The 21,293-nt window shown below is 34.6% G+C and overlaps 4 protein-coding genes across 4 annotated transcripts; 2 read left to right on the top strand and 2 right to left on the bottom strand.

The window, feature by feature from the left end:
* The first annotated feature begins 1,451 nt into the window (after positions 1-1,451).
* On the top strand, positions 1,452-4,515 carry ZK643.6 (uncharacterized protein). The gene is made up of 5 exons (NM_066580.4): positions 1,452-1,681; positions 3,552-3,677; positions 3,723-3,815; positions 3,863-3,992; positions 4,236-4,515. The coding sequence occupies exons 1-5, from the start codon at positions 1,523-1,525 to the stop codon at positions 4,460-4,462; spliced, it is 735 nt and encodes a 244-aa protein (NP_498981.2). The 5' UTR covers positions 1,452-1,522; the 3' UTR covers positions 4,463-4,515.
* Positions 4,485-5,665, bottom strand: ZK643.2 (putative deoxycytidylate deaminase). The gene is made up of 2 exons (NM_066579.7): positions 5,266-5,665; positions 4,485-4,857 (listed from the first exon to the last, which is right to left on the bottom strand). The coding sequence occupies exons 1-2, from the start codon at positions 5,641-5,643 to the stop codon at positions 4,642-4,644; spliced, it is 594 nt and encodes a 197-aa protein (NP_498980.1). The 5' UTR covers positions 5,644-5,665; the 3' UTR covers positions 4,485-4,641.
* A 354-nt stretch (positions 5,666-6,019) lies between these two features.
* On the top strand, positions 6,020-9,330 carry ZK643.5 (uncharacterized protein). The gene is made up of 5 exons (NM_066578.8): positions 6,020-6,097; positions 6,146-6,277; positions 7,607-7,795; positions 8,128-9,131; positions 9,185-9,330. The coding sequence occupies exons 1-5, from the start codon at positions 6,032-6,034 to the stop codon at positions 9,255-9,257; spliced, it is 1,464 nt and encodes a 487-aa protein (NP_498979.1). The 5' UTR covers positions 6,020-6,031; the 3' UTR covers positions 9,258-9,330.
* dhrr-1 (G_PROTEIN_RECEP_F2_4 domain-containing protein) lies at positions 9,263-17,559 on the bottom strand. The gene is made up of 11 exons (NM_001129277.6): positions 17,241-17,559; positions 16,292-16,417; positions 12,509-12,630; positions 12,315-12,461; positions 11,998-12,092; positions 11,861-11,952; positions 11,423-11,564; positions 11,142-11,298; positions 10,533-10,755; positions 9,980-10,100; positions 9,263-9,602 (listed from the first exon to the last, which is right to left on the bottom strand). The coding sequence occupies exons 1-11, from the start codon at positions 17,399-17,401 to the stop codon at positions 9,420-9,422; spliced, it is 1,569 nt and encodes a 522-aa protein (NP_001122749.1). The 5' UTR covers positions 17,402-17,559; the 3' UTR covers positions 9,263-9,419.
* Between the last annotated feature and the right edge of the window lie 3,734 nt (positions 17,560-21,293).

Here is a 21,293-nt window from a genome sequence, read left to right as displayed (position 1 = left end):
TAATCGATGGTAAATATAAAAAAGTGACCGAAAAAGTAGGATGCTTTAAAAAGATGCGACTGAAAGAATGATGCTTATTAGGAGAACAAGTCGATCTTATATACTTATCGCAATTACTAGTGCAGAAGAACAAGTAGTGTGTCTTGGAGAATTTGGGACGCCGCCCACTGCTTGCGCGAAACGTCTGGTTTTGGCAAAAACATATACACACAGACATATACTGTTATCACAGAATGACACCGGTTCTCACTTACCAGTTACGACATCTTTATTCGGATTTCAGATGGTTCTTCTACTATCATCACATCAATTGAAAGCGTTTATCTGAGTAGGGAGGGAGATAGTCGAGACGTAACAAAACACCTTGTGTGATCGTTGTTTCAGATTTATTAGGGGTGGATTGGTAAAATTAAGAATATTTTTTAAGTGGTTGGTACATCAGTAAAATATAGGAATAATGCATTTATGGGCATTTTACATAAACTTATTTCGGCACTTACATCGGAATCCATTTTTGAAATAAATTTAATTTGCATTCACTTGTCAAAGATTGCCCATTGAAAGTGCATTTTTAAGTCTAAAAATCCTAAAACTACACATTTTATTTTTCATAAACTAAAACATTTCATTTTTAAATGCGTTCCAATAATACACAAAAACCCTCATTTCTATTTGCTAACCCATTTCAAAAACGAGAAAGGCCACAAAAGTGGACAAAAACTTCTAAGTAGATCAAACTTGAGGAATACATATCGCGTTGTCAATACTTTACATTTATACAATAGATAGCATAATTTCAGAAACTATCCAAAATAATAATTCAGTAGAAAAACCTTGTGCCATTTGCACACTATTTGGAAATTGTTAGAGATGTAATATTCTAATATTTAAAGTTTGCTTTCTACAAGAATTTTTATAGATAAATGTTCTAATTATTCGCTATTTGAACAATGTAGTAATTGAGCTTGAAAATTTTAGGCAATTTGGCACTTTCGGTAGTTTCCGATTTCCACAATTTTCGATTTTTCCAATTACCAAAAATTCGGATTGCCGAACGGCAAGTACCACTCACTCTTGGTTAGACCTATTAATTGAATCTAATCTTAGTTTTCCCCTAAACTCGTTCATTTCAAATCCTAGAACTTTGCGCCCTCGACCATTTTCATTGGATGACGCAACTTTCGCTGCCTCCCTAATCCCATATCTCTGCCTACCAATCGGTATCTAACCAGTTATTCACTCTTCAATCCATTGCACTGATTCTAATTCTTATTCTTAACGGATTACTTGAGAAGATGAATACGCGTATCTTTCTTATCACCCACTATGAAGAAATTGTTTTGTTGTGACACAAAAAACAGTCTTTTATTGCCAATGAAATACAAAGAAATTTACTGAAAACAATGGGGAAAAACATTTTGTTTTTGTGCTCTTCAACCTAATATTTGAGCACCTGTCCTAAAGAATTGAGGTCTATAAATTGATAGGATCAATTGAAGTTTTCAACAGAACAATTCTTAAAATGCGTGGAATCTTCTTCCTCATTCTGATATTAAACTTTATTGGTCTGATATTCAGTGTAGCTGAAGATTGTGCACTCTCAAAACGAGAAGATAGATGTGGCAGTATTTTTGAGGATCTTACCAATTGCTATAATTCGACGTTCAAAATGATGCTAGGAGTACGGTACCATTGAATAAAATTAATAATACGGGGTAGAACAGCGCGGAAACTTTTTCATTTGAAATTCCATATTCTCCATAAATCTCAGTTTAAAAAGTTTTGAAAACCAGTGCACATTTGAAAATCCATATTCTCCATAAATCTCAGTTTAAAAAGTTTTGAAAACCAGTGCACATTTGAAAATCCATATTCTCCATAAATCTCAGTTTAAAAAGTTTTGAAAACCAGTGCACATTTGAAAATCCATATTCTCCATAAATCTCAGTTTAAAAAGTTTTGAAAACCAGTGCACATTTGAAATTCCATATTCTCCATAAATCTCAGTTTAAAAAGTTTTGAAAACCAGTGCACATTTGAAATTCCATATTCTCCATAAATCTCAGTTTTAAAAGTTTTGAAAACCAGTGCACATTTGAAATTCCATATTCTCCATAAATCTCAGTTTTAAAAGTTTTGAAAACCAGTGCACATTTGAAATTCCATATTCTCCATAAATCTCAGTTTTAAAAGTTTTGAAAACCAGTGCACATTTGAAATTCCATATTCTCCATAAATCTCAGTTTAAAAAGTTTTGAAAACCAGTACACATTTGAAATTCCATATTCTCCATAAATCTCAGTTTTAAAAGTTTTGAAAACCAGTGCACATTTGAAATTCCATATTCTCCATAAATCTCAGTTTTAAAAGTTTTGAAAACCAGTGCACATTTGAAATTCCATATTCTCCATAAATCTCAGTTTTAAAAGTTTTGAAAACCAGTGCACATTTGAAATTCCATATTCTCCATAAATCTCAGTTTAAAAAGTTTTGAAAACCAGTACACATTTGAAATTCCATATTCTCCATAAATCTCAGTTTAAAAAGTTTTGAAAACCAGTGCACATTTGAAAATCCATATTCTCCATAAATCTCAGTTTAAAAAGTTTTGAAAACCAGTGCACATTTGAAATTCCATATTCTCCATAAATCTCAGTTTAAAAAGTTTTGAAAACCAGTGCACATTTGAAATTCCATATTCTCCATAAATCTCAGTTTAAAAAGTTTTGAAAACCAGTGCACATTTGAAATTCCATATTCTCCATAAATCTCAGTTTTAAAAGTTTTGAAAACCAGTGCACATTTGAAATTCCATATTCTCCATAAATCTCAGTTTTAAAAGTTTTGAAAACCAGTACACATTTGAAATTCCATATTCTCCATAAATCTCAGTTTAAAAAGTTTTGAAAACCAGTGCACATTTGAAATTCCATATTCTCCATAAATCTAAGTTTAAAAAGTTTTGAAAACCATATTCAGTGTAGCTGAGGATTGTGCACTTTTGAAACGAGAAGATAGATGTGGCAGTATTTTTGAGGATCTTACCAATTTCTATAATTCGACGTTCAAAATGATTCTAGGTGTACGGTAGCATTGAATAAAACTAATAACAAGGAATTATTGTTTTTGGCGAACTCTTTGAATTAATACATAGAAATGAATTAATACATTGAATACAGAGAAATGTAGAAAAATGTGTGTTATATCTGAAAATAATGTTTCAAAAGATACTATCATCGTTACACCGGGAAACTTCGGTTTAAAGGCACATGTATACTCTTTCGGTTGGTCTCGCAACGATCTCTTCGGTTCTTTTTTGCGAGTTTTGAAGTTTTGAACTAGGTCATCTTTAGAAACTACAGTAACTCACCCCTTTATATGCTCAATCCCTCTATTCTTCTAAATATTTTCATCAGACCCACTCGGAAAAATGACAGCGCCTTCAAACTGAAATGTCAAAATTTCGCGGAATTATCATAGGACTTAACACATTTATTCTTGTCCGTGGGCGGGAACTGTAACATCACAAAATTTCCTACCTGATTTTTCAGGACTGCCTTGTGACATGCAATGCATGCGAATCCTACACTTGCAACAACCCACAGCCCGATACAACTCTCAACTGCACAGCACTTGCTGGTGAATGTAACTCAGCATTGTTTAGTGAGCTTATGAAGGTAATACTACATTTCTATGTGAACTGACTATATTCAATTTTTCAGGAAAAATGTCCAGCAACGTGTGGAAAGTGTAATCGAAAAAATGCCAATTTATGTTCGGACAAGAGCAAACCTGACATTTGCGTAAACCTAAAGGTATAATAGAACATGTACCTAGAGAAATTTAACATATAATTATTTAGACACTTTGTAATTCAGTGGAATTTTACGATAAACTTTCCGAACAGTGTCCGTCAACTTGCAATAGATGTCCGCATAATGGAACAAACCCGGAAAATAAAACTGGAGGAAATGGAGGAACTGGAACACAAGGTAATATATTATTGGGGTGCTCTTTTGAAATCAGGGCGAAAAAGCGCTTCAAAGCTAATTGAAAACGCTCCGCCTCCGAACCATGGGTCTCGTTAGGTATTTGACAGGCAAAACCGCAAAATGACTTTCCCAACGAGACCCAAAATTTTAAGGCGGACCATTTTTATATGGCCGTGGAGCGCGCTTGAACGTAGATTTCAAAAGACGCATTCTCCATGAAGTAATAACTTTAAATCATTTCAGAATGTACTGATTTGGCGAATGATTGTTCTTACAATCAAAACCGATGTTCCGTAAAAGAATATTCTTCACTGATGCACCGCCTATGTCCAAAAACCTGCAACGCTTGCAACATCTGTGAGGATGCCAACAAAATGTGCCCGATTTGGGTGCCTCGGGGATTCTGTTCGAAATTTGACCACGATAAAGTTCAGAAGTCCTGCGCAAAAAGTTGTAACATTTGCAAATAGCATACTACTTTTGAACATTTACCAAATTTCAATGAAGCTTTATTAAAAACTGATTTTTAGTAATTGCGAAAAAAAGTACTGATTAGAAAAATAAACAAATACACGTAAATATTTAAATGTATCAGGGATAATGTTACAGACTCAAAATTGCACAATATTTAAAAAATTCAGCAATCACATTATAATTCAATCACATAAGCTTCTTGTGGCATCACAATTTGTTCGTATGGCAACCTCGCATGATCGAGCATCTTTTTTGAAGCTCGAAATGCCAATTCATCACGATTTTCTAGGAAGTAGACTTTTTTGACTCGGGACTGGATCAACATTTGAGCGCATTTATTGCAAGGGAACAAAGTGACGTAGACTGTACAATCGTGAAGAGTAGTGCATCGCTGAAAATATTAATTAAGAAGAGTTTAATTTGGAATCTTTTCAAATAATGAGTTCAAAAGTGACTGTCTCAAAAATGAAAGCTTTGGGAATCGACGTAGAAATGTGCTCCGCAGCCAATTGGTAACGCTCCGCCCACAAGCCATGGGTCTCGTTAGGTATTTTGCGGCAAAACCGTAAATTTAAACGTTTTCAATTAGTTTCGACGATTTCGCCAATGTTTAAAATGTTTTTTATCATTGAAAACGTTAGAATTTACGTTTTTGCCGTAAAATACCTAACGAGACCCGTGGAACGTTATCTGCGTTTCTAAAATAGTATTTTTTAAAAAGATTATAAATTTATAAATGTTCTAGAATGTAACAATGGAAACTACCAAATTTTTCAAAAAATTAAATAATAAAACTTACTTTATTTATTATGGCATTCATCTCGGCATGAACAACATAAAGATGTTTATTGTCTTCTGGATCTTCTTTATCCCATCGAAAAACGTCATCATCGACCCCAATCGGAAATCCATTGTATCCAACCGACACAATGCAATTGTCTTTATCCACAATAACACACCCAACTTGTGTGTTTGGATCCTTACTCCGGAGTGACGTCACTTTTGCTATTCGAAGGAATCGTTGATGTTTCTTTAAATCACCATTTGTATCGACTAGCTTTTTGGCATCAGAATTTATATTGATTTTGAGCCGTTCCAGGGTTGTGTGAAGATTTGCAGAATCGCCAAAGCAGCCGGAAGTTTCACAAAATTCATCAGATGTAATGGGTGGCACCATAATATTGCTGGCTGAGAATAAAATAGAAAATTTGAATAAATAAATGAATAAAATTTAAATTGGAGGTTAAAAATATTTACTGACTACGGTCGACAATGTGCATTTGTGCGTCGCCGTGTACCCGATATCGATTTTTTCAGCGTGAGTGCGCGCGCTTTTTTCTCTACCCTTTCTTTTTTTCGAAAGTATTTCGTTATTTTCGACATACCAATTCGATAATTTCTTCTTAATTTAATTACTCAAAAATAAGTTCTTTCTCAAAAATAGTTAAATTTCCTTTTTCACTCGATCTTACCACAAAACTATGTGTATTTCAGTAAGCTGCTTCTTAATCCGTTTTCTTCTGCTGCTTTTCATTTTTACAATTATTTTTCAGAAGTTATCAACGATGACAACTGTCGAAGAGGATCTTCTTCTCAACGAACCAGTAGCAACAGAATATGATGGTTTGACGGTATTATACAAAACTGCGAAGTTCACATTGAAGAATACCAATTTTCAGGCAATCGACGAGGATTTTCTTCTTGGTGCCGGAGACGTGTCTCGAAAAGGTACTCAAGAATCGACCGATGATCTTTTAGGTTCTTCTGAGCCTTTCGATCAGGAAGACATTCTTGATACAGTTCCCGAACAAGTAAGTTAAATTCCTTCTCTGATATTCCCGTGTTCCCACCTCAATTTCAATTTTTGCATATCAAACAACTCTAAGTTTGCCAGATTATTTTCACAAAAAGATAATGTTGTGTACATATCTATTTTTACACTTCTATAATCTGTGTTACCCCCTTTGCCATTCTGATCTTCCTAACCCATTCCGATTATTCTTTATTCATCTTCGTTTGATGATTTTTATGATTGATTTCCGACTTTTATCCTCTTTCATGAAATTTCAATCGGTTTAACTTCTTCGGCTCAGTGCCCGAGACAAATATTTTTCGGCCCATAGTATCCCACCCTATCCTCCCCAGTTTTCTTTTTTGAACATCCCACCCGGCCCTCATTTGACGATACCCCCCACCCAATAAGTTTCGACAGCTCTCCGGGACAATTTCAATAATTTCGATAATTTTATTTTCGATTTCTGATACGAGCATAATGCGGTACTTTTTGTACAAATATTTCATTTTACCATGACTGTAAAAATCATCGGGTTTTTTGGATTTCTTTGTCGACAGATAAATGTATATGAAATATAAGCTGATGTCGATAAACTCACAAAAATATAATCGATAATTCAGAATGTTTCGAACAGGTAAGATTTTACTGCAATGGAGAGAAGCAAAAATGCAAAGTAATTGTGTCAATAGTAGATTAGAAACTACGCGTGTTAAGCTGTATCCTTGATGTGAACAAAGACCTACAAGAAGTGATCACGTTTTGATATATGGAGCTACATCTGTTTTGACCTAATTATACAAGAACATCCATTTGAAAGCAAAACGTGGCCACTTTTTGTATCTCTGTCATTCAACGAAAAGAGTTGTCTTTATTCAAAAGTAAATCCAGTCGTTAGCCATTTCAGACACCGCTGAACGTGTCTCCAGTGCTATTGTTTGTCAGTTGGAAGGAAACGTACTAGAAAAGAGGAAATTGCATGCAAAACTTTCTATGACAAATCAAAATTTAAAAAAAAGACATTTTGCCAGAATCTGTTGCAGAAGCTGAAATTGAGTTGTTATTGAATTATCACTATATCACCAATGCATATCTAGTTGGTCTCGCGTGAATTCGTTGATTTAGGCACATTTTAAGTCGATAGGCATTCAAAAATGGCCAAAATTGGATGCCTATTGACTTAAAATATTCCTAAATCAACGAAATAATGCGAGATAACTTTTAGGAAGAATGTTTTAATCGATGAAACTTATCTGAAGTAGTAATATCCTAAAAAGTACCAACCACATAGCTACCACATTTATGCTTCGTTAAAAAAAAATCAAAGAAGAACCCAATAATTTTTCAGACTGATGAAAACGAAGACGAAGCTGGAGACGATGAACTGGAAAGTGAGAAGGAAGAATTGGATTATGATGAAGAGGAAGATGATGAAGATCGCAGAGAACGAACTAGTCGCTATACATCCGAAAAGAAAGGTTCTCGAAAGGATTCAGTAGAGGGAGATGAGAATAAGAAAGAAAATGGACAAGATGAGGTAAAAAATGCTCGGCTATTAAAATTTATATATTACACAGACGTGAAATATAGCGATTTTTGCGCCAAAAACACGGTACCCGGTCTCGAAGCGACACTTTTTTGTTAAATGTAAAAAGGTGTGTGCCTTTAAAGAGCACTGTAATTTCAAACTTTTGTTGCTGCAGAATTTTCAAAGATTTTTAAATAGCTGTCCGATAAAAATATTTTTTTTTTCAATTAAAAACTCGATTGTAACATAAAATTACCAAGATTTTGAAATTACGTTACCGTTTTTTTGGCGCAAAAATGATATTTTCGTTCCAAGAATTAAAAAATAAATATTTTTTTCAGACAAAGCGTTCTGGAATTCCATCACTGTTCGATAAGACCATCACAAACAATCCAATGAAGAGCGGTGACCAACCAATAGGCGTTATTCTACGAATCGAAGGTGAAGCTGAACGAGTCTTCTATCCACCTCCATCGTTCATGGAACCTAAACTCAATATTGTTCCACGTCTTCCAAATGGTATTCCACTTATTGGTGTTCCTTCCAGTCATGGACGAGCTGGTTTTGGAGCAAATTATCAGGACCAAGCAAGAATGGCTGCTGGTGGTGGAATGGCTGGAATGCCAATGGGATGGGAGAATCAAGTGAATGCATTCCTAAATAACACAACGAAATCGAAATCAAGAGGCAGAGACACTCGTAAGAGAAGAAGCTCATCATATTCCAGTACTTCCAGCTCAAGCGATGGTCGTTCAAGATCCAGAAGTTCTTCAAGAAGTGATCGTAGAAGAAGAGATGATAGGAAGAGACCTCGTGAAGATCGTGATCGAAAGGATTATAGAAGAGATGGTAGAAGAGATGGAAGACGAGATGACAGAAAACGTCATGATGATCGTAGAAGAGACTCTTATCATCGAGATTCTGACAAGGACATCAAACGTAGAAAAGAGCAAAGTAAACATTCCGCGATGGAAAGTGCAAAGGCTCTTGGTTTATCAAATGATTACATTGATCAAGTAAATGAGCAAAAGCGAAAGCGTGAGGAGATTGTTCGTAAGAAAGAGGAGAGAAGACATGCTCCAGTTTCTGAAAAGAAAGAAGTCCCAACTACAGTGTCTACAAATACATCTTCTGCAGCCTATGCCAATTCGAAAGACAAAACAAAGGCATATCTGGCAGTAAACGTTACTGGAGTCCAACAACTTCCAACCGCCGTAAAAAAGATTGAAGCTATTGCCAGTGAGCTGGGTCCGATCAAGAAATGCTGGAGATCGGATGAAGATGTTGTTTCAATCATCTTCAATGCTCACGACAAGGCCAAAGACTTCATGCTAAAGCACAATGGGTAAGCACTTGAATTTTTTTGTTGAAAGTTATTCCAATAAAACCATTTTTCAGAAAAGTCCTCTCTGGCCTGCGAATAACTGTTTCCCTGGAAAAGAAGTTCCTGAATCTCAACGACGTCAATTAATAATTGAATCAAAATCGTTTTATTATTATTTTTATGTTTTTGTGTACAAAAAATAAACCTAAATTTAAAATTTAATTCAGGAATTTGGTCAATGAAAATGGAAGGGGGGATATCCCCTGGGAGCACAAATAAATACAGAATTGGAATGAGCTTGAAAGATACTTAGAGTACGACGTGTTCGGTTTGTGGCGGCCTGAGAATAAGTTTTCCGCTTTCTTGAATGCTCATTCTTTGTCGGCATTCAGCTCCGAGAGCCCGCTTCTCCTGATGTGATGACCAGAATTTCAGAACACATTCTACGACAGAACGATTTGTGTAACAAACGATAAATGAGACAAACATTCCCTGAAAATCACATAAGTCAGACATTTATTATCCAATTTTAGAATTTCTCCGCCAAAAATACTGTGTTCGGTCTCGAAACGAGAATTTTCTGTAAAATACAAACGTGTGTGCGCCTTTAAAGATTACTGTAATTTTCAACAATCACTTTTTCATTGTTTTTCACACGATTTGTTAATATATTTTGTGTTTATAAATGTTTTATTTTAGATTTTTGATAAGCAAATATAATCTTAACGAAAAAATATGAAAAATCGATGTAAATTCTGCAGAAGCGAAAATTTGAAATTACAGTACTCTTTAAACGCTCAACCCCGTTTCTATTCAATAGAAAGTTGTCGTTTCGAGACCGGACACCGTATTTTTGGCGCAAAATATACCTGTAATCCATTAAGTGATTGATCCGTAACCTGATAGTATGTGTTACTGAATCGATATATTGTAAGAAGCTGTTGAACACCGAATACTGGAATAAGCATGAGTGCTCCGCGGACAGCTTTTCTGAAAAAATTATAAATTCATTGTTCGGTATGTTCAGAATATTGTTGATTTGTGCAAACGCGACTCATCACTTTAAAGGAACACAGTGCTTAATCAATAGGCCCGAGAAATAGAAGACAAATTCCACAGCGACTAGGCGTTTGGAACTACAGTATTCCTTGAAGGAGCACAGCTGTGTACATGTAAAACAATCGGTCGCTTCAAGACCCAGTACCGTACACTTGAGGCAAAAATTGCAAAATTTCGCAACTGGGGGGAATAAAAAAGATTAACATCATCCCTACTTAATTTTTTCTATTTCTGAACTTTTTTCTACCTTAACCCGAATGACGTCGCAGGTGAGCTCTGACCGAAACCCGATCCATTTCAATTTGCTCTCAATTTCAATCTCCCGGTCGACCGTGGGTTCACATTCTAATTCTGTCTTCTCACCTGTATTGAATTCTCTCCAAGTGCGGATCACATCGGAGTTTTTTGACGAGAATGTAGACGATTAGCCCGAGCAAGAGCAAATTGACACCCATTGCAAGAAGAGATGGTGTTATGATCATCCATTCGATCCAGGCGACCGTCGAGTTTTCAATCCAACACATTCCAACGTCGTCATTCAGACTTCGGACAAATATGTAGACAACTGTGATCACTCCAGGGACACCTGAGTACAGGGAAAATTGGAAAATTGCTCCAAAAGCTATTTTTTCAGATTTATATAAATACAGAACGAGCCAAAATTCTACGGATCTAAATAAAAAATTCTAAACATTTTTGAAATTTTCAAAATGCTCCGTCAAAGTTTTGCCACGTTGCCAAATTTTCTTTGGGGAAATTTAATCATTATCCAATGCTTGGAATTCTATAATTCTTAATTTGAAAATAATTCAAAATTGAAATACATATGTATGTCATTTTTGGTTGACTTCCACACTACGAGCTCTAAAAATTGAATAATTGCAACTTTTTGACTATAAGTTCTATGAGCTTTGGTTTTAGCATTTTTCCAAATGACACACTTTTCATTTAAATTTTATATATTAACCGTACCCCAACATATAACTTTGTAGCTTCGGAGAGTCTCTCCTTCAGAATGTTGAGCAGTATGTAATAGTCTCCATAAGTAAACAGCTTCTGCAAGCATCCATGTGAAATTGGTCAGTCGAAGGTATCGTAATTGAATGGAGAAGAGAAGACGACAGAACAGCTGCAAAATACATCCCCTTTCCCAAAAGTGTTTCAAAAAGTGAGAAAGAAGACGAATATGGTCTCTTTAGAAAATTTGAATAATTTAGTTTTCGCGGGGGGGGGGGGGGGGTTGGTGTGCTCACATGATTCTGGAAGACTTGTGAAGAGAGTGGAGCATCGTTGACAACGAAAAGAGACACGGTGATCAGATAGAATGCTCCGTATAAGAGACATGAGATGAGCAGATGACGATGCAGAATGAACATTGGTTGACAACGAATTGGTCTGAAAAATAGAAAGGTGAGGAGGAGACTTTGAAAAATGAACTGAGCACTTGGCGAGCCGTTAGAATAGAACAAAAGACTATTTTTGGATACTCTTGGCCATTCACAACATTTTTTTTGGAGCTTTGCGAGTTTTACTAGAAAGTTCAAATGAGCAATGATAATTCGAAATGTTTCTAGCTTATTGACAAAAATCTACCAAAAATTGAATAAAGTTTTATAGCAAAGGACGACTTTTGACATATTTTACAGTCTGCCCAACTCCGTCCGTTTTTACCACTGCTGAAAAGTTCTTACCTGAGTAGTGTCAGTAAGAAAACCGCTGGAATGAGAAATATGACGCTAGCAGAGTAAGTAAGCAATCCAGCTAGAATACGAGCTTCAACATCCTTAAATTTATTAAATATTGAAGGCAATCTAGAATTAATGCTCACCCCATTAGACATGCAACCCGTGTAATCAGTGTGCTCTCGTGCTGCAGCATTGACTTCTGGCGTCGCCCATCCGTTAGATCTGCATACTTTTTGAGCTGAAAATCATAAAGCATTCTTGAAAGAGCCTCGTGTGCCTGCCTTAGATCTTCCCAGACTGTCCGTGCTTTGCAAGGATTAAAAAAAAAACACTCAAACATGGGTCAGATCAAGGTGTCGGCTACAGTCGAGAACGTATATGAACAGTTTCAGAAACTATTTTTAATTTGAAGAAACAATTCATGTTGCCTATGGTAACTCAAATCTCCGCAAAAACTCACATAATCTATCATAATCAGTTTTAATGTTGGATCCACCATAAATATAATTAGGACATTGTTTAAAAACAACACCAGGAGTTGCTGAATCAAAACAATTCCATCCATCCCAAGTAGGCGGACATGGAGAATCATCGACACGATGATGATCTGTAATGCCAAGAATTACCAGGAATTCTTGAAAGTTTTGGATTTACATTTCACAAGTGTATTTCTACAGCAATATCGTGCGGCCGAGCAGCAATCTTTGACAATTAAATCGAATTGAAAAGGTAACGGTGGATCAAGTCGCAGATGATTCAGAGGTTTTATTCGAGATCTGAAAATTTTCTAAAGTTTTTGTGCTTTTTTGAGTTTCAAGTCGTTTTCAATACATTAACCACCAATTTTTTTCCCTTCAATTTCTTTTTCTTTCTCAAAAGAAGACCCATTTTTCAGAAAAAAAGGGCATATGTCTGATTGAGTTGGAGCCGGAGCGGTCTCAGTAAATGCTTCGAACTTTTCCTTTTTTTTTCGTTTCCCATTCGATTTCCTCTTTTCGCACATATTTTTTCTTCGCCCTGACAGCTTTTCTTTTGAACCCGGAAATTTACAAAAGTCTCGGAAACTTTTTTTGTATTGTAGGGAAATTGAAAGAGATGATGGGGAAAAGGGAATGCTGTTCGATTTGATTCGAATTTTTGAAGAAGTGCACATTTTGATTGTGATTTAATTATGTACATCAATAATTTTAGTGGATGCAACAAAAAGGGACAATCAAGAGTTCATGGAAACCATCGCAGAAGTTACAATACCCTTTTGAGCTTAAAATTGCAGGTTTAGATATTTATTCAGTAACTTTTTTTTCTCTGAGTAAATTCATTATTTTAGGATTTGATTTACTATGAAAAACTTGAATAAAATAGTGAAAGTATATTCGTATTTTTAAGAAAGTCCTTTCATGTTCCTAAAGTGATCTTCAAAGACAAGGAATCTTTGTTCTGCAAAAAAAACAATTTCGCCATCAAAAGTTGTCAATCATTACTCTTTGTTCTCTCCAAATGGAAACTGATCTTGTCATGCCAAAGGATTAAAGTCCTTATTTGTCTTTGTTTTTTTTTTCGCAAACTAACCAAGAGCGAATAAACACTTATGCACTCTAGCAATATGCTCGACTACTCGTTTCAAATAATTCCATGGAAAATATATTAAATTTTGGATTATCTAATGATTTATCGATGAACTTTCCCCACAATCCGTGAGGGTCAAACTAGATGTGTTTTGCTGCAATGTTCTCTTTTCCCAGCCATCAATTGACACACGAATTGTCGGTTGAAATGTTGCAAACCTTTACACAAACTGTCAGTTAACCCCTCTTTACTCATCATTTCTCCTTCTTTTTTCTCTTCAATGAATCCGTCATTTTTTGCTCTGTATGTCTCCGACTGGGTTGGCGCAAAGATTGATCATGATGAACGGGTTACTGTGTTTCTGATATTTCACTACTGAAGTGGTTTTTACTAGGGAGCGCCAAAACTAAAAGATGATGCGACATAATACATGGTATTCGCTTGCTGAAATAACGGGCGATAAGAGTTCTGAAATTAAGAAGAAAAGAAAAAACTTATATAAATATCTAGATTTACAGACTTACTATCGTATCTATTGAAACATTATATTCTACTCGATTAGAAATCTCTCCTCCAGAAAAAACATCTAAGAAGTTCGATTTTTTGATCCCAAGATAAAGAAGGAGTCTTCTTAAATTTCAAACGCCCCTCTTCTTGTGTTTCTCTTTCCGTTTTCTCGTATCATGTGTTGTTGCGATTTGAACCATTGAAACGGCGAAAACTAGAGATCATTCAAAAATCAGATACGCCGATTAGCGGTTATGATGGGAAAGAAGCGTTTCGAACAGAAAAATTGAACAAAAAAATCAACGAGAAAGCTTAAGAGCCCATGGAGAAGAGACGCAGGGATTTCGTTTTTTGAAAAAAAAATAATAAAACGCTCAATTGAGCAAGAATTTGGACACAAGAGGCGGTGGGCGGAAATGGGACATGGAGGTGCAACCGAAATAGGAAAATCACGTGTCAGGTGGTCAGGGCTTCTGATGGAAAAATGGCTGCTAAAGATTGAAATGTTACTTTTTGAAAAGTAAGGGGTCAATTTCTGCAAGGAAAAAGTTGGAAAAAAATCTTGCAAAAAAATCAGAACTTTTTTGTTAATGTTAGTATTAAAATTAAAATAAAAAATTTTAGGGGTTGAGAATGAAACTTTGCCACTTAAAATTTTGCAGTTTACTATTTGAAGTCACAAAAGGGAAAAATTTCCTTGTAGTGCTAATCCTTCAAACTACAGTAATCCTTCCCCATTAGAATTCCAACAAATTGAATTATCCTAATGTAACTTTCTGAACTAATAAGAACATTACTGTTGCGTAAATTGCATAACATTCGGCACGAATCACAAACAGCCAAAAGAAGTTGAAAAAATCTTCATATTTTATTTCGCTCCTTGGTTCTCAAGTACACAAAGGTCATACATATCACAATTTCTAAAAAAAAGTTTCAAACTTTCCAAATCTATTCATCTGAACTTCCCGTCTGACTCACACATCCCTAGTCCCTCCTGTCACCGTAGATTTCCGGTCTTTTTGGAAAATTTCAAAAATTGTTCAAAAAAGAGGCCTAAAAAACGAAAAAAAAAGCTCGTCATTCACTCTGCACCAAATTTTCCAAAATGTTTGACATATCAATGTTCCAAGAGTTCCCAAGAGTTCCAAAAAGACCCTCCTGTCAATCCAGGAGTTTTTTCTTAAAGAAAAAAGTATGATGGGCAAAAAAACGTTTCAGATCCCCCGGAGAGAATATACTTTTTTTGTTAGTTTCAAAACTTTTTTGGTTGAATTTTTGAGCTCTGGAAAAAACCATTCTTGTTAGGGAATACTTGTGCAAGGAAAGGTTTTGAAAAAACAGTTGAAATTTTAGTAATTTTTCAAGGGTCTCGTAACGAAAAACTATATGTTACGGTAGATTTGTCCGATAGTCACCCGTTTCTTACACGGAACTTTCCGTTATTCTGCGGCTCCGTCTTCAGTTTTTGTTGTAGTATGAAATATTTAAGTTATATATTTTAATGCCAATTTAAGGTTTTTGTTAAATTTTCACACCTAATTTCCATAGAATATCCAAACTTCCGCAAGTGTAAAATATTTTGGCTTTCAACCGATTGGAAGCGTTAAAATCCCCTGTCCCTCACCAATCTCCAAACTTTTTTTGTTGGTGAAACTAGGACTTTTCTTGTTTCAATTGAACCTTTCTTCCTATTGCGTGTGCATGGTCAGAAATAAGCAAAAGAGGTCAGTGAATCTGTGCGTCTCTTCGTCTCACATACTATTTCTTTCAAGCATTCGGGGACCCTTTAAATTTGTGCGAAATGTTGCGGAAAAGGAGTGGAAATGATGGAAAGAGCCACCGCCGCCGCTGAGACAATTTCACTCAGTGCTCGTTTTGTCCTTTTTTTCATAGACTAAACATAGATGGAAACTAGCGAGAAAGAGGTAATCGTATTACGCGTTTTTTTCTGGTATGTTTCTTTGCATTCATAGAAATGGATACGTTCTGCTTTCGTTTTTTAGGACCAAAATCTGCTCAACATTTTGATCAATGAGCACAAGGTTTCGAGCAACGTCCGGTTGAAATTTGAGACAATTCGTTGACATTCGGATGCAAGAGAAAAAGAAATGAATAAGACTAGATTCAATTTTTTAAATGAATATTACAGTTTCAAAAATTATTCAAATCAAAAGTATCAGAGATCAAAAATTGGGTTTCCATTTTTTTTAAACTACATCAGAAAACCTGCACGCAAGGATGTTTCTTGACAGCAAAATACACTTTCTATTAATTTCAAGAATAACTTTTAAAGTTTCCAAAGTTACAAATATTAACAACAATATATTAATGTCCAAGGTGAACTATTTAAGTTATAAAACTTACGAATTAAGTGCGAACTCCGGAATATTGTAGACATATTCTCGATTATAGCAATTGCAAATTTTGTCACTGACATCAACTGGGCATACTAGTACTCCGAAAGTGTCTTCACAAAGACTTGCAACGTATCTGAAACACATTTTTGGATATAATGAAGAATCTGCGATAATAAAAGAACTAGTTTAAATCTGTGATAGACAGGCACATTTTTTATTCAGGCGGGAAAGCCCGCCTACCTATCTATTTTGCTTTCCAGACAGGCTTTGAGGAGAGTGAGAAAATCTCTACATTTTTGTCCAGTAATTATCTTTTTTCAAAGAGACTTCAAACAGTTTCATACAACATTTGAGGTCTTTTGCAAACTTTTTTACTAAAATAAATATTATTTTCAGATGGAACAAGTCTACTACTTTGCTATATCAAAACTTGATTAAAAACGTTGGATTATCATATTGAAATTGCAGTTTTCTACTTTTGCAAAAATATTTCCGCACAGTCCGGTTTTGAATGTTTCTGTTGAAAAATTTGGAAAAATAATTCAAACATTTGAAAAAGTTGCAAAACTTTAGATTAAATTTTTAAAAATATTTTTTCAATACAAACTAGTAAATTGAACATTTTCAATTTTAAGGTATATATCAATTAAAAATTTTAAAAGTTGCTAAAATGGAGTACTGTAAATTTTTCAGAAGCAAATCCCGATTTAGTACAACAAACATTTCATATTTAAAAATAATTGAATGACTCATGAAATATTTTTAATTTAAAAATTAAACTTTGGAACTTTCCAAATAATAGTTTCAAACTAATAATAGCTTCAACCATAAGAGACCACAAAAAGGTCCGCGGAGTGTTAATTGTCATTTGAAATAGAGAAAAGAGGTGAAGCTTCATAAATAATAGAGTCCTTGTTTCAATAAGGAACAAAAAAAGGCGCCTCCATTCTGCTCACCTATCTTTATAGTGCTCTACGAGCATAAAAATAAAATAGAAGCATGCTCCACAGGAAAGTGAGTCAAATGATTCAGGTGCATGATCTCCAAAATTTGAAAATCTGCATGACATCTGAAAATCGTCGACGACTGCTCCCGCCGTGGATATCGATGGATTCATGGTGGGAGGCGGAGAGACGAAATGTTTCAAAAGTGCGAGCAAGATGGGCGGAGCTTGCAAGTCCGCAGTCGTGTTTGTGATGGAGGCGCAGTTGGAGAGGTGACTGAAGAATGAAGAAGAAAAATGAGGATTTGGGAATGGTCGAAGGTTACTGAAAAAATGTTAATGGAGTGGGAAAGTAAATTCTAAAAAAGTAAGAAAAGTAAAAAAAAATAAATGAGAAATAAGAAAAGAAAATTGAGAAAAAAGTGAACTGTGATGCCTCAATGTGAGGAATTCAGAGAATACGAGTAGGAAGTGAATTCTCAATTTTGGAATGACTTTGTGTGGGGTCTCTAGTGTCATAGTTAAGCGGCTTGTAAGGAAATGAACTTTTTATGAAAATGAATCATAGCCATGATTTTATTTCTAAACGGGTTGCAGTCCATCTGGGCAACGTTCATGTTCACTAAATGGCTCACAAAAAAGCAACTGGCAATTTCGACAATTATGGATTGCCTCCAAGAATACGTTAACCATGTTTAAACTGGATCTGGCAAGATCATTTTAAAGTAGGGAAAAGATGGCTCAAAAATACCCATTTTAACCTCAACAGTTGCAACATACCGTATGTTCTTTATTAGTACTACACCCCATTGATCCATTTTGAATGGTTCAAACTTAGTTGATTTTGAAGATATCGATAAACAGTTCATTGCAAAACTACAGAAAAAGAATTGAAAATTATTTTTTCAGTTGACAATTTTTTCATGACAACAAATACAACCAAGAGCAGCCATTACTAGTAGAAAATACACAGTAACTATCGAAATAGACAATTCCGATTTAAAACGCGAAAAAGGAGTTGCAAACTTCGAATAATCATTCTTATGTTTATTTTACTGGAAAACGAAAACATTTTTTGTCGAAATCCTGCGACAGAATAAATGGACACTGCGTAATATTCTACTCTAAAATACCGAATTTTTATTTATTTCTTTTCCTCAACCTTCATATTATCACTAAGTCCTATAAAACGATTGAAGTAAATAAGGCATAAGCCTTTATCGTGATAATAAACTCAAAAACACCATCCTAATAGTACAACTCCAGGATTCCATCCTGAAGCTTTTTTGATGATTTATAATTCTGAAAAGTGCTTTTACTGCTCAATAATACATCATTGTTCTGACATGAATTATCTGTTAGGGTCGACTATATTGAATCTCATTATTGTAAAAAATTTCATGACTCATAATCTGAGAATTTATATATTGATCTATGAGATAATGAAATCGTTCGAGAATGTTTAGAAAATAGTTCTGCAAAAAAGGTAATTTGAGACATTTTTGTGACGAACCCTACTGTAAAAATTCCATACCGTATTTTCTCTATCAGTCTTGCACGCATAACTAACTTTTGACCGGTTTAGAGGGGAGCAAGATTATTAGAAAAAATACGGTATATGTAAAAGTAAAATATTTGATGCAAAAAGTGAGAAGACATTCAACATCAACATGAAATCTATTTTCATATGTTTTTCCAATTCAAAAAAATCTTCATGAGCAAGAACCAAGTGGGAAAGCGAGCAGTAAAATGACTCGTTACTGGGAAACAATATGTTTTTCGTCAGACATCCCGCCACCCTAAGTGACTACTTTTTTATATAAGGGAATTGTCTCAAAATAGATAACAAATGTGTATAGTCGGAGGAAATTGTGAAAATTAGAGATTTGTTGTCATGACGGTGGTTGGAAATCAGTAAGAAAGGAGAATAGAAGACACAACATTGATGGATGAGAGAATACAAGTCAGGCGACTGTAAAAGCTATGAGGAATTGGAAAAATCACATGCGAGAAAGTTAGAAGAGAAATTTAATGTCGCAATGGATGAAAAACCTATAAGTTTATAGTTTAACAGTCAATCCAGGGGTAGGCGGCAAATGCCGGTCGGCAAAGGGAGTTGCCGACTTTGGCGTTTGCCGGAAAATTTTATTATCGGCAAATTGTGAAATATAGCAAAACACTTACAGCTGTATTTTTCTTTTGAAATATTTCCCCGTTTTATTTTGATCATTTTTGATATTTTTGTTGAATTTCCTTAGCTTTCTGCGAGTTCCAAAAACAATTAAGAATGGATTCGATTTCGCAGTTTAAAATTAAAATTCCAAAAGGTAAAAAAATTGCAAGTTTTTTGGCATATCGGTATTCAAATAATTTAAATTCGCTCGGTTTTTGGGCTTTTAACAGACGAACGGATAAATGCTATCAACATTTTTGAAAAACATGCATTATTTAAAGGATCATCAGGAATAACAAATTTTGCATATTTCCTGAATGTTCCTTTTTAGCATAGTGCAAATTTTACCTGAAAATATTCCTTAGAATTCATAATTCAGAAAATAGGCACTATAAGTGAAACGTTATTTTTAGGAAATAAATTGTAGGTTTTCCTTTGAAATGGGTTTGTGGAAAACACATAGAGTAGGTGAAAGAGATGGATACCGTATAATTGTTGCCACGTTTTTTGATCAACCATATGTAAAGACTACACCAAAGTGCTAAGATTATTTTTCTGTTAAAATATTTTCTAGAAGTTCTATATTTTACTTTTGGTACTAGGATTTTTCCGAAATGAGCACATGGAAGCTTAGGCTCCAAAATCTTACAGTTAGTTACTAAAAATAAGAAAATTTAGTAGCAACACAAAAATGCATTGATATTTCTGCTCCCAACTAATCCACCAGATAAATATGAAATTTAAAAAAGAACGAAATTTAAGCTCTCCCTTACTAGACATGTCATCATCAAAAATCGCAGCAGAAAAAAAGAGATTGCCTTGTCGGCTCAATCTTCGTCAACGTATGCAGGTACACATGCTCTGTTGGTTAATTATAGTCTATGAACTGGTTCATTTTCTATGCATGTTCCTACCCACACATTCAGATAACCAAAGATTCAATAGTTTCATGTTAATTCATTGCATAATTATTATGCGAACGTGTAAGACTGAAAATAAATTAAGATTTTTTGATACTTGTAAAGTTCAGTCTTATATCCTGGTAAGGCAAATATATTTAATTTTTTTGTCTGGCGGGGTTGTTGAGAAATTAAGTTTAAGGTTTGAGTTTAGAGTGGAAAATTTAAAATTGCTAAATTTTTCGAAATTTTCCTACTGACGATACCATCATCAAAACATCTATTGCTCAAAAAATTCGACAAAATTGGCAAAATGAAAACTATTTTTAAAACTTAAGGTTTAAAAAATCTCTTAAATTATGTTTCTATGATCTTTGATCGCTCTACGTTCTAACAAAACCCCATATTAAAATCGAGAATAATGTTGCGAACGTGTTAGACAGGAAGGCAAACTGAAATGATAGAAACAAAAAGAAGGCAAATTTCCAGAGTATCGGGTGACACAAGAACGGTTGAAACAAAATGAATGACTGGTTTGAGTAGGAAGAATTGATGAGAGCATACAAGAAAAAGAAGAAAAGAGTTATGGAAACTGTAGCCTAACTAGTGTCAACAATCTAATTACCGAGGGTGGGTTTTCAAAATTATGGCTTCTGTTGTTATTTGCAAAAAAGGTGTTGAGTTTCAAATTTATTCATAAATTTTACTATTGAAATTTTTCTTAAGTTTCAAACATGTAATAAAATAGTTGCCGTTCATCGTTCAAAAAAGTAAAGTTGAAAGTTTTAAAATCAAATATATAATTGCTGTCATTTACCAATTCAACCTTTGAACTGTTCTGTATGCAGACAAAATTATACAAGTGCGTCAGATTTCCTGGAATTTCACCTATTTTGCGGATCACGAAAATCCATAAAAATTATTTACATAATAACTGATTTATGACGATTTTTCCCGTAATAAAATTCCTAAGCGCATCTGCTATCAAATGAGT

The sequence above is a fragment of the Caenorhabditis elegans genome, chromosome III, assembly GCF_000002985.6.
Source record: "Caenorhabditis elegans chromosome III".
Taxonomy (NCBI): Eukaryota; Metazoa; Nematoda; class Chromadorea; order Rhabditida; family Rhabditidae; genus Caenorhabditis; species Caenorhabditis elegans.
The sequence above is the reverse complement of the archived record's forward strand: the minus strand, read 5'-3'. Positions and strand labels throughout refer to the sequence as shown.